The 13,758-nt window shown below is 42.6% G+C and overlaps 1 protein-coding gene across 1 annotated transcript; it reads right to left on the bottom strand.

Moving 5' to 3' along the window:
* Positions 1 to 12,928: 12,928 nt before the first annotated feature.
* On the bottom strand, positions 12,929 to 13,285 carry LOC122034019 (protein MKS1-like). Its single transcript, XM_042593182.1, has one exon. The coding sequence runs from the start codon at positions 13,283 to 13,285 to the stop codon at positions 12,929 to 12,931; it is 357 nt and encodes a 118-aa protein (XP_042449116.1).
* Between the last annotated feature and the right edge of the window lie 473 nt (positions 13,286 to 13,758).

Raw genomic sequence — 13,758 nt, 5'->3', positions numbered from 1 at the left:
AACTCTATAATTAGATTTTTAATATATTTGATGTTATTATATTATTTCTAACCGTATTATTTTTAGTCTAGGGATTTGGGAAAAGAGCCCGATTTTATAGACACTTTTGTCCGCACTTTTCAAAAAAAAAGATAAGACTTGGAGTGGAGTGGAGATAGAGCTAGAATAATTAAGGTTTGATTTAATCTTTAATCTTAATTTTAACTTAGATTTTATTACTTATCTATTTGCTCTAATTAAGGTTTTAATTTTTCATAGGAGAGATATGATGAGCTATCATTATCACTGTAACGCCCGAAAATTCTCAAATTATTTTTAGAAATATTCTATTATTTTTCTGGAATTTTAGAATATTTTTACGGAATTTTCCGAGTAGCGGAGGTAGCAAAAACAATTAGAAGAATAAAAAGGATTAAGCGGGAATCGAACCCGGGACCTCTCGGGTCCGCTAAACCTTTAGTTAGTCTTAGTAACCGGTGAACCCAGCAGGGCCGTGCTGAAAGGAAAGGAGAATCAAATATATTTATATTTAAGTTGGGCCTAGTTATCCACTTAATATAAATTAAAAACTTAAGTTGGTTTGGGTTATTTTTAATTGGTTCGGCAACTCCTCCCTCTCCAAACCCTCACCGACGCCACCTCTCCCTCTCCTCCCTCTCTCGGCGCCAACCACAAGGAGAACTAGGGTTCCATCCCTAGGGTCCCAAGGACACCTTCCGGCGACGATTTCAGCACAAGGACGTTCCCCTCCGCGAGTAGACCTCCACCGGAATTTCTAGCGATTAGATTTGTAAGAAATCTAGCACACAAGGTAAGAAACCCCTCACCTGCAGTATAAGTAGCTCCGTTTGTTTTTATACGCACTAGTTTAGCTATATGCAGTTTTTATCGACGCATAGGGTGAATTTGACCCTCCTCACAGATTTAGGGATTTAGTGAGTACTTCTAGATGGGCCGGACACGTATTCCCTCTTCAGTGGGGGTTCCTAGACGTTGTCGGGTGCCTAGAAGTGGTCTCCCTAATAGAGGGGAGAGTTGGGGCGCACTAGGTGTTCGATAAAATAGCTAGTTATGTTAAAATGCAAATTAGCATTTTTATAGCTCAGTTAAATGCATTAGAAGCATTTAAATCAGTTTATTTTAGCTTATATATGAGACTACTGTCCAATGGGTGGGCTCCCACAGTCGCCTCTAGGTTCAGACAACCTAGCTGTAGGTTCAGATAACCTAGAAACAGCAAGTTAAAAATAGTTAGCTATATTCAGTATTTTATTTTCAGTGGCACTGTACTGGATTAGATATCCATTGGGTTGGACTCCCACAGTTAGGGATGCGCACACAGCAAGTACAGTTGTCGGGCCCAAACAGCATGATTATGTATTTTCACTTATTATGAATTAGTTTTCAAAGCTCAAAATTAGTTATGTTAGTTGAGTTTGAATTCAGTATCAGTTTAGCTACAATTTAGCTTATTATATGTTCAGTTCAATTATCTTTATTGATTCATATGATTAGTTGCCATGCCATGTTCAGTATGCATGATAGTAATTCAGTTTATGCTTGTAACCATTGTATGCCATGCTAGTACAGGTTTTAAATAGCATTCTTTAAAAAGCATGTTGCATCGTTGCATGTTTTAGTGAGGTAGTTGGTTTCTTACTAAGCTTTAAGCTTACAGATTCTACTTTTCCTTATACTGCAGATAAAGGTAAAGGAAAGATGGACTAGCAGAGGAAGCTGGAGGGCAATGCAAAGATGGTGTGTGTGGCAGGAACTGGAATAAAAGACCTTGGAGAGTTTAGTAAATTAGAAACTAGTTTTTCTTTAAGACATTTCCTTATATCTTCCCTTTTTATGCATTTCTAGTAGTTAAAGGTTATGAGTTGATGAACCATGCTCCATGTCATGTTGGAATGTTAGCTATATGTTATTGGAATGTTTATTATACATTAGATAGTTGTTATGTGAGATCTTTGGCACGCATCAGTGCTGATATCAGGGGCCTGATACGAAATCAGAAACCCCTGATCGGTTGGCAGACCGATCAGGGAGTCTCTGATCGGTCGGTAGACCGATCAGGGACCTGGGTTCTGCGAACAGAAGCTTCTGTTCGTTCCCTGATCGATCCGTGGATCGATCAGGAGATGGGTCGCGAATAAATGGTTCACTGATCGGTCAGCAGACCGATCAGTAAGCCATTGATCGGTCTCAGTGACCGATCAGGGACTAGCTGGATCGGTCGGCAGACCGATCCAGGCATCTGAGACCGCAGTATGGTTTATGGATCGGTCGGGTGAGCGATCCGGAGTTTCCTGTGCGATGTCGAGATCGATCGTGGATCGATCCGGCTTATTATCGATTGTAAACACCTCCCTAGCATGTGTACGACTCTAGGTACACCGAACACTAAGTTAAACCTTCAGACATTTAGTTAGATAAAATTTCAAATTAGATCAGTTTTTCCGCAATAGTAATTTAGCACGCATAAGCGATCGGCCTCATGACCTAGTCATGGGAGGCGGGTCGTTCTGAGTGGTATCGAGCCGGTGTCATACTTCCTACACACACATCAACATTGAACCTACTTCCAAGTAAGAATACCTCTACTTAATTTATGCTCCTTGTTTTGTTACAGTTCATGTTTATATGTCTCTGCTTGTTAGTATGTGATGTTTTTAAACATGATATCAGTAGTTATATAACCGTGATTACATTAGTTATGTTATGTTCTCTATGTCTTTAGAAATGGCACGAGGGCGCCTAGAAGGGCACTAGCTACTAAGCCCAAGAAGCGGGCGGTTCGGTGCCTCCTCCCGAGACATTAGTGGCTCGATTCTGAATTGGACGAAATAGCCACCTTAAATGCTAATCAGTAGATACCCCCACACCGAATCTAACGACTCCGAAGTCTTAGAGGTTCCACCAACCCAGCCTACAGCACCAGCAGCCCCAGCAGCTGAGCCAAGAAAGGAAGCCTATCGGATCCAGTGGCGTGAGTCAAGAGAACCGCGAGCACTAGTGAACCATGGGATGCACAAGCTTGGTTCAAAACACTGGAGAGCACGCTGGCCCGAACACGAGAAGGTGAAGTGTGCCTCCTTACGCCTGACACGCATGTGGTGGGAAAGAATTAGAGCAAGCGCCCAGTGAACCGGGCTGACTTCGAGAAGGAATTCTTGAGGAGTTCTTTCACATCGGGTTACAAGCGACCACTACGACGAGTTCATCGAGTTTCGTCGGGCAACCTTCGATTGAGGAAGCGTGAAGAAATTCAACAGGTTGGCTCGTCATGCCCGAGCTAGTCGGCCTGAGAGGAGCGAATCCGGTTGATGCTCAAGATCTTGAGGCGAGATAGCGATGAATGTGGTGGTGGCATACATAGGCCACAAACCACGGAGGAGTTAGTGAGCGGTGCCTTGACCACAGCATAAAGCAGCAAAAGCAAGTCTCCTCGGAGTCCAAAGGCCAAGGAAACTCTCACACTCAAAGCAGCAAGGCCACGGCTCTAGCGGAAAGAACACCAAGCGCAAATCGGGGAGTGACCCAAAGGAGGACCATCTAGCAAGCGACCCGGTTATCCAAAGTGTGCTACTTGTGGGAAATTCCACCAGGGGTTTGTCGCAGCACACGAGGATGCTTGAATGTGGACAAGAAGGGCACATGGCCAAGCCGAACAAGACCGGTCTTCCTCGGCCACAGCAGATTCAGTATGCAGCTCAGTTATATCAGATGTAGGCGCTCTAGAAGGTCCACTTATCGGCAGGGCAGATTAGAAGCCCCTCCGGCGAATGCGAGGATCTACTCACTCACCAGGGAGAGGACGTAGCCAATGCCTCGACAGTTGTCACAGTCAGATTAGTATTTTACGGTATAGTGCTACTATTCTATTTGATACTGGGCAACCCATTCATATATAGCCAGTTGTTCTCCAAAAATTAGAAATACCCTCGGATGTACTCTGGTGGGTTTTGGCGACACTACCTTCGGAGAGATCATGGCATCCATGCTGAGCGGTCTGGGTCATTATAACGAGCTCTTTTATGATCGATAGTGCTAGAGATGACCGACTATGGCGTTATCTTTGGAATGGACTTTCGATCGATCACGGTGCTACCATAGAGTAAAAAAAGTCATCTTCCAACTGAAGTGCAATTTGAATCTGATGGGAACCAAAGAGAAGGCCGGAAGTTTCTCTCCATGAAGCACGATTCTTGGATTCGGGATGTACTGATTCCTAGCACACGTAGTCAACGCCGGCCAGGACAAGAACCAACAAGGAGAGGTTCGAGTCGTATGTGACTACCAGCAGTCTTCCCTGAAGAGTTACCGGCTTAGCACCAACAGTGAGATTGACTTTGAGATAGAGCTCATTCCGGTACAAATCCTATCTCAAAGCGCCTTATCGCATGGCTCCATCAGAAGCAACTACAGGAGCTGCTTGACAAGGGTTTCATACGCCCGAGTCATTCACCAGCGCTTGTATTGTTCGTGAAGAAGAAGGATGGAAGCATGCGTCTATACATACAGATCGAATCAAGTCACAATCAAGAACAGGTATCCCCTTTCCAGAATCGATGACCTGTTCGACTAGCTGAAGGGAGCAGCAATTTTCTCTAAGATAGATCTCAGATCAGGTTATCACCAGGTGAAGGTTAAAGAAGGGGATATACCCAAGACAGCATTCAGAATACGGACACTACGAGTTCGTAGTCATGCCCTTTGGCGTGACCAATGCTCCAGCTACATTCATGGATCTCATGAGCAGAGTATTCAGGAGTATTTAGATAAGTTTGTTATTGTGTTTATCGATGACATTCTTATCTACTCGGGAACTCGGGAAGAACACTCAGCACTGAAACTAGTATTGCAGACCCTTCAGAGAACCAGCTATTCACGAACTTCGCGAAGTGAATTTTGGCTAGATCAGTGCACATCATCTCAAAGGATGGTATTATGGTAGATCAGACAAGATAGAAAGCGGAAAGAGACCGGAAACAAGAATGCCAGTGAAATCACTGGTAGACCAGAAGCACGAGAAAGTTTGTAGAGGACTTCTCCAGGATAGCCTCCCCACTGACAGCTCTTACCGGAAGAACAGGAAATTTCAGTGGACGGAGGATGTTAGAACAGCTCAACGAGCTAAAAAGGAGATTGACCAGTGCTCCCATTTTGGCTCTACCAGACAACACCAGCAGCTTTGACATCTATAGTGATGCCTCTAAGTTGGGACTAGGAGCAGTACTGATGCACAACAACAAGGTGATCGCCTATGCCTCCAGACAACTCAAGGATTACGAGAAGAATTACCCTACTCATGACCTTGAGCTTGCAGCAATAGTGTTCGCTCTCAAAATTTGGAGACATTACTTATATGGAGCTCAGTGCAGAGTGTATACAGATCATCAGAGTCTGAAGTACTTCTTCACTCAGAAGGATCTGAATATGCGACAGCGCAGATGACTTGAGCTGGTCAAAGACTACGATATAGACATCCTCTACCATCCAGGGAAGGCCAATAAGGTAGCCGACGCACTTAGCAGAAAATCCAGTGCTACCTTATTATCTCTTACAGCCATGTCACCGCCCCTACGGAAGGAGATCGTAGATTTCGATCTTGAACTTATCGTTGGACAGCTCTCTACTATGACCTTAGAGTCTACCTTGCTTGGTGATATTCAGTCAGCTCAGGAGCAGGACCCTGAAATTCAGAAAATCAAGCAAGGGCTAGCAGAATCAGAAAGTAGAGAGTTCGGATAGGGGGGTGTTGTATTTTGGTGACAGACTATGTGTTCCAGATCAGGAGGAGCTACGAAGACAGATTTTAGATGAGGCTCACAAGACTCCCTATGCGATGCATCCAGGTTCCACCAAAATGTATCAAGACCTGAAGAACCATTTTTGGTGGCCCGGGATGAAGCGAGACATCGCCAGATATGTTAGCATCTGCCTCACCTGTCAGAGGGTCAAGGCAGAACATCAGCGACCAGGAGGAGTCCTGCAGCCTATACAGATTCCAAAATGGAAGTGGGAGGATATCTCTATGGATTTCATAGTGGGACTGCCCAGAACCACGAATGGTTTGGACGCCATCTGGGTAATAGTCGACAGGTTGACTAAATCAGCCCACTTCTTAGCTATCAAGATATCCTACTCCATGGAGAAGCTAGCTCAGTTGTATCTCCAGGAGATCGTTAGACTACATGGAGTCCCACGAACCATCATTTCAGACAGAGACAGCAGATTCACATCACACTTCTGGGAGTGTGTACAGTCAGCGTTGGGCACTAAGTTAAAGTTCAGCACAGCATTCCATCCTCAGACAGATGGTCAGACGGAGCAAGTGAATCAGGTACTTGAAGATATGCTCCGAGCGTGTGCCCTAGACTTCAAGGAAAGTTGGTGCAAATATCTGAGCTTAGCAGAATTTGCATATAACAACAGCTATCAGGCCACTATCGGCATGGCACCTTACGAGGCTCTCTATGGACGGAGGTGTAGATCTCCAATCTGCTGGTATGAGAGTGGTGAACAGAAAGAGCTAGAACTTCAGACAGATCTAGTGGCAGATACCACAGCAGCTATACAGCAGATCCGCCAGAGGATAGAGACAGCTCAGAGCCGCCAGAAAAGCTATGCTGATACACGGTGCAGACCCTTAGAGTTTTCAGTCGGGGATACAGTGTTCCTCAGAGTAGCTCCCATGAAGGGAGTGATACGTTTTAAGAAGAAGGGCAAACTTAGTCCCAGATATGTGGGACCATACCTTATCAGCAGAAGAGTGGGCAAGGTAGCATATGAGTTAGAGCTACCCCAGGAAATGTCAGCTGTCCACAACGTATTTCATGTCTCTATGCTGAAGAAGCATACCCCAGATGCCACCCAGGTGATTGAGCCCCAGTTGGTACAAATCCGCGAAGACCTCAGCTATGATAGTCGGCCTATTCAGATAATAGACCGAGCAGTTAAGAAATTGCTGAACAAGGAAGTACCATTAGTCAAAGTCATTTGGCGCAGTCACACAGCAGAAGAGGCAACTTGGGAGACAGAAGCCAGCATGAGACAGAAATACCCAGAGTTATTCTAAGTTCGAGGACGAACTTTTTATAAGGTATGGGGAGTTGTAACGCCCGAAAATTCTCAAATTATTTTTAGAAATAATCTATTATTTTTCTGGAATTTTAGAATATTTTTACGGAATTTTCCGATTAGCGGAGGTAGCAAAAACAATTAGAAGAATAAAAAGGATTAAGCGGGAATCGAACCCAGGACCTCTCGGGTCCGCTAAACCTTTAGTTAGCCTTAGTAACCGGTGAACCCAGCAGGGCCGTGCTGAAAGGAAAGGAGAATCAAATATATTTATATTTAAGTTGGGCCTAGTTATCCACTTAATATAAATTAAAAACTTAAGTTGGTTTGGGTTATTTTTAATTGGTTCGGCAACTCCTCCCTCTCCAAACCCTCACCGACGCCACCTCTCCCTCTCCTCCCTCTCTCGGCTCCAACCACAAGGAGAACTAGGGTTCCATCCCTAGGGTCCCAAGGACACCTTCCGGCGACGATTTCAGCACAAGGACGTTCCCCTCCGCGAGTAGAGCTCGTGGACGCGAGCGAATCATTGAGAAGTCGTCTCCACCAGAATTTCTAGCGATTAGATTTGTAAGAAATCTAGCACACAAGGTAAGAAACCCCTCACCTGCAGTATAAGTAGCTCCGTTTGTTTTTATACGCACTAGTTTAGCTCTATGCAGTTTTTATCGACGCATAGGGTGAATTTGACCCTCCTCGCAGATTTAGGGATTTAGTGAGTACTTCTAGATGGGCCGGACACGTATTCCCTCTTCAGTGGGGGTTCCTAGACGTTGTCGGGTGCCTAGAAGTGGTCTCCCTAATAGAGGGGAGAGTTGGGGCGCACTAGGTGTTCGATAAAATAGTTAGTTAAGTTAAAATGTAAATTAGCATTTTTATAGCTCAGTTAAATGCATTAGAAGCATTTAAATCAGTTTATTTTACCTTATATATAGGACTACGGTCCAATGGGTGGGCTCCCACAGTCGCCTCTAGGTTCAGACAACCTAGCTCTAGGTTCAGATAACCTAGAAATAGCAAGTTAAAAACAGTTAGCTATATTCAGTATTTTATTTTCAGTGACACTGTACTGGATTAGATATCCATTGGGTTGGACTCCCACAGTCGTCCCTAGGTTTAGATAACCTAGTTAACCCTACTAAATTCGGGACTTGCAAACCCGGGTCTAGTTAGGGATGCGCGCACAACAAGTACAGTTGTCGGGCCCAAACAGCATGATTATTTATTTTCACTTATTATGAATTAGTTTTCAAAGCTCAAAATTAGTTATGTTAGTTGAGTTTGAATTCAGTATCAGTTTAGCTACAATTTAGCTTATTGTATGTTCAGTTCAATTATCTTTATTGATTCATATGATTAGTTGCCATGTCATGTTCAGTATGCATGATAGTAATTCAGTTTATGCTTGTAACCATTGTATGCCATGCTAGTACAGGTTTTTGTTGGTGCGGTTAGCACTAATGATTTAACCCAGGTTTTGATGAATGACAAATAGGTTAAGTTAGTTTTGTTGTTGTCTGACACTTTGATCGAGTGTGCAGGATAAGTCCAGACAGGTCGACGGGCTGACCGGATGTCTGGCACGAAGTCCAGCTAGGTCGACGGGCTGACCGGATAGCTGGCGAGAAGTCCAAGCGGGTCGACGGGCTGACCGGACGCTTGGCAAGAAGTCCAGCTAGGTAGCTGGCGAGAAGCCCAAGCAGGTCGACGGGCTGACCGGACGCTTGGCGAGAAGTCCAGACGGGTCGACGGGCTGACCGGACGTCTGGCAGGTAAGTGAGGTAAGTCACTGGAGGGGAGTGACTGCGAGGACGCGTTCCCGGGAAGGGAACATTAGGCGTCGATCCGGCTTAGATCCATTTCGGATATCTAAGTCGAGATCGTGACTAGATTCCGGTCTCGGAAAGGCGGAATCTAAGTCATACTATTTATGCTAATTCTTACTATGATAAAATGTGCTAACAATCTGTGTTGCAGGATATATATTGCCTCGGACTAACTTTGTTTTGCAGGAAAAAGGAGTTTTCTGGAACAAGGTGGTCCGGGCGCCCGGAGGTCCGGGCGCCCGGAGGGGATCCGGGCGCCCGGAAGTCAAATTATATCCAAACCAAGCCGTCACCACGTGGAGCATCTCGGTTTGAGCAGCGACGTCACATTCCAGGCGCCTGAAAGGAATCCAGGCGCCCGGAACAGCATATAAAAGAAGCCCCAGGCAGGAGCTTCAGACAATCAATCAATTTGAGAACTCTTCTACTGCTGGTTTTGCTGCTCTACGTTCCTGCGACGCTGATAAAGCTCCGACAAAGTGCTCATTCAGTTTTTAGTTTACTTCTTTGTCGGTATTACTTTGTTTCATTAGCATTTTCTGTGTTCATCTTGTAACTATATTCGAATTGCTAGTGATTGCCCAACGAAAGTGGTCAAGGACCACGGGCCTTCGAGTAGGAGTCGTCACAGGCTCCGAACGAAGTAAAAAACAACTGTGTTCATTTACTTTTCCGCTGCGTATTTATACTCTTGTTTTTCGAATCGATATTCACACCCCCCTCTATCGAATCTAACAGTCCTACAGTTTTAAATAGCATTCTTTAAAAAGCATGTTGCATCGTTGCATGTTTTAGCGAGGTAGTTGGTTTCTTACTAAGCTTTAAGCTTACAGATTCTACTTTTCCTTATACTGCAGATAAAGGTAAAGGAAAGATGGACTAGCAGAGGAAGCTGGAGGGCAATGCAAAGATGGTGTGTGTGGCAGGAACTGGAATAAAAGACCTTGGAGAGTTTAGTAAATTAGAAACTAGTTTTTCTTTAAGACATTTCCTTATATCTTCCCTTTTTATGCATTTCTAGTAGTTAAAGGTTATGAGTTGATGAACCATGCTCCATGTCATGTTGGAATGTTAGCTATATGTTATTGGAATGTTTATTATGCATTAGATAGTTGTTATGTGAGATCTTTGGCACGCATCAGTGCTGTTATCAGGGGCCTGATACGAAATCAGAAACCCCTGATCGGTCGGCAGACCGATCAGGGACCTGGGTTCTGCGAACAGAAGCTTCTGTTCGTTCCCTGATTGATCCGTGGATCTATCAGGAGATGGGTCGCGAAGAAATGGCTCACTGATCGGTCAGCAGACCGATCAGTAAGCCACTGATCGGTCTCATTGACCGATCAGGGATCAGCTGGATCGGTCGGCAGACCGATCCAGCAGCGTACAGGACCGCAGTGTGGTTTATGGATCGGTCAGGTGAACGATCCGTAGTTTCCTACCGTGCCAGTATCAGTAGATCGGTCTGTGGATCGATCCGAAGCTTATTATCAGTTGTAAACACCTCCCCTAGCATGTGTAAGACTCCTAGGTACACCCAGAACACTAAGTTAAACCTTACAGCATTTAGTTCAGTAAAATTTCAAATTAGATCAGTTTTTTCCGCAATAGTAATTTAGCACAGCATAACTGTAGCGATCGGCCTCGCAGCCTAGTCAGTAGGAGGCGGGTCGTTACAATCACAAAGAAGTTCAGGTGATGGAGATAATATTGAGGGATCTGAGCCGTCTGTTACTAATAATTTAAATTTATGGTTAGAGGCCAGTGAGGGAGTCAAAGGGGGAAGGATAATAGGTATGAGTTCTATGAATAGAATCCATAATGTTCCTCGAAGATCTTTATCTTCTTCTACCCCACCCACAGTAATGACACAGATTCATAGCTTAACTGAAGAGGTTGACAATTTGAAAGACATAATATCTCAAAGGGATCACCAAATTTTAGAAATTCAAAAACAAAATTCGCAAAAAGATCTAGATATGGTTGAAATGCGCAAACAACAAGCATTTCTTTTACAACAATTTCAACAATTTAGATCGGGTCCAAGCTATATTCCTCCTGGTATTGGTGATGATGCTAACGACGATGATGATGCCGCCGATGATGTTGATGATGATGCATGAGTGTTTGTAATTAGAATTTTTGACTTCTTTTATTTTATCAAATTTATAAATTCTTAATTTTTGTATTTTGATTAGTATTGTTATTTTTGTTCCAAACAGGGTTGGTAGGTGAAGATGATGGTGGTATTGACGTAAAAATATGTAAGTCTTTACCTATTTACTTTTGTGTTGGTTTATAAGATTTTCTTTTTCTTTGTTTATCTTTTGATGTAGGTAGACGAAGGATTTGGACTGAGAAGGATCTCCATAAGATTATCTTCTACTCTATCTTTTTCATGTTCTTGTATGATATTGGAATTTGGATACTATGACATGTTTGTTGTAACTTTATTGTAGTGTTTGGTTTAGGGTGTTAGTTGTAGTTGTATATTGTTGTAGTTTGTATTGTTGGATGATGATGTGTTGTATTATTAGTTTTATGCTCTTAGTTTAGGTTGTATATGGAACAACATGTTTTAATGGTGTATGTGTTTGGGTTTATATTATTGATGTTTGTACTTATTTTGTTGTACACTAATATGTTAGTTGATTTTTTATTTATATTTGTGTTATTGTGTTTAGTGGTGTATTATATATATATGTTGAATCTGTTTGAAAAAAATTATAATAGAAAAAAATATTGAAATTAAATGGGGTTGGATATTTTTTTTAATTTTGGGACGAATTTTACAACGAAATTGGATTCGTTGGAAATATCGTATTTTATCGGAATACTGTAACGAAAAATGCCTTTTCGTTGGAAATTTCCAACAAATCCATATTTTCGTTGGAAGTTTCCAACGAAATATAAATTCGTTGGAAATTTTCAACGAATATGAATTTTGTTGGAAATTTCCAACGAAAATATGGATTCGTTGGAAATTGCCAACGAATTTATATTTCGTTGGAAATTTCCAACGAATATGAATTTTGTTGGAAATTGCCAACGAATTTATATTTCGTTGGAAATTTCCAACGAATATGAATTTTGTTGGAAACTTCCAACGAAAATATGGATTCGTTGGAATATTGATTCGTTGGAAATTTCCAACGAAAGTGCATTGTCATTGGAAATTGCCAACGAATTTATATTTTCATTGGTAATATTGTATTTTGTAACTTTTCCAACAAATAATTATTCGTCGCAAATCTAATACATTTTTTCGTTGCTAATTCGCGACAAATTTGAAGTTGGTCGGAGATTTTCCTGCTGACATTTCCAACAAATATTTATTTTCGTTGCAGTATTTTCAACGAATTTTGCAACGAATTTTGGTTTTGTCGCAAAGTTTCCAACGAATTTTGCAACGAATATTATTTTCGTTGCAAAATTTCCAACGAAATTATAATTTTTCGTCGCAAATTTTTGGGACGACAGATTTCCAATGAATTTTTTTTTTTGTAATTTTCGTCCCAAATCCAATTTCCAACGAATTTTTTTCTAAAATTTGTTGCAAATTTTGTCCCTAAGTGACATATTTTTGTAGTGTTTATATTGTGGCTGATTTGAACACTAGAAGGGAAAAACAACAAAGGAACCAAAAAAAAGAAAAAAAATCTGTCTTCACATTTTTATTTGGATTTCCTCCTAATAAATTTCCTCCCCTAAGAAACAATTTTCCCCCTATCGCAAGGAAATTAATTAGATATACATCGGCAATCTCCCTTTTCAATCAGTCTTTCCCCTTTGCAAAGAAACTAATTGGACGCAAACTTGAATATAAAACATGGCAAATTGATCGACACATACACAACGACACACACATACATGCAAAACGAATCCATAAGATTAAATACAACTCACCTACTCTAATTAAATCAATCGAAATTAAATGAATGATCAGAAGTCCTTCCATTGAAAAGATTCACACGGTGCTGCGTCACCGAGAAGAGCTCCGGAATATGCGACAAGATTCAGCCACCGGCTGCCGTCCTCATGGCAGCGTCGATCCCCGGTTGGTCGAGCCCCTCCGATCCCCCGCCGTGGTGGTCGCTGAAAGACGAAGACGAGGAGAGTACTGAATTAGTATCGGAGGAGGAGGAGGGGGCGCCAGTGAGGCGTTGCACCAGAGACATGAACTCGCTGCGGTCGACGTGGATGACCTCGGGCGAGACGGTGTAGATGATCACTGGCTGTCGAGGGGCTGGCGCCGGGGGGTGCTTCTTGATGATATTGTGGGAGTCGTGGCGTACATCGATCGGGGTCTGCCGGAGGCCTTTGATCTTCCGCCGCCGCGACGGCGGAGCCAGGAAGCAGTCGGAAGGTTCCATATTTTGCGTTACTTCTGGCGCCGGCGATGAGTTAACTAACTTTGAGGAGGAGTTTTGTACGAATAGGATGCTATAAAAAGAGGAAGATCGATGGAGTGTTGGAGTGCCTAAAATAATTATTATATATAAGTTTAACAAATAAGAAGAAGAAACAATTAATCATGTCGTGGCTTTGACTTCTGTAAAAGTAAACGAGTTGACAATTTAATTATCTAAAAATCTAGGGCTCATTAATGCAAAAGTGTGAATCAGTATTTGTGAATCATGTTATTGTATTTTATTAAAAGAAAAAGAAAAACACATCTTAAGCTTACCCTCTTGATTACGTCGAGAACTCAAACAAACTTTACAATTTTAAAAAAAAATTGATACAATTCAATTGGATAGGTTTGCCTCGTGACAATAGAGAAATGCACGAGGCTTTAGAGGACCAAGTCGACAACCAGACCCGACCCGGTCGAACAGATTTAAGA

This window comes from Zingiber officinale, chromosome 1B (assembly GCF_018446385.1).
Source record: "Zingiber officinale cultivar Zhangliang chromosome 1B, Zo_v1.1, whole genome shotgun sequence".
NCBI lineage: Eukaryota > Viridiplantae > Streptophyta > Magnoliopsida > Zingiberales > Zingiberaceae > Zingiber > Zingiber officinale.
Note: the sequence above shows the minus strand (reverse complement) of the source record. Positions and strands in the feature narration are given on the sequence as shown.

Bases quoted from the DNA above. Each gene is read 5' to 3' on its own strand.
- LOC122034019 (XM_042593182.1), bottom strand. From the start codon at position 13,285: ATGGAACCTTCCGACTGCTTCCTGGCTCCGCCGTCGCGGCGGCGGAAG.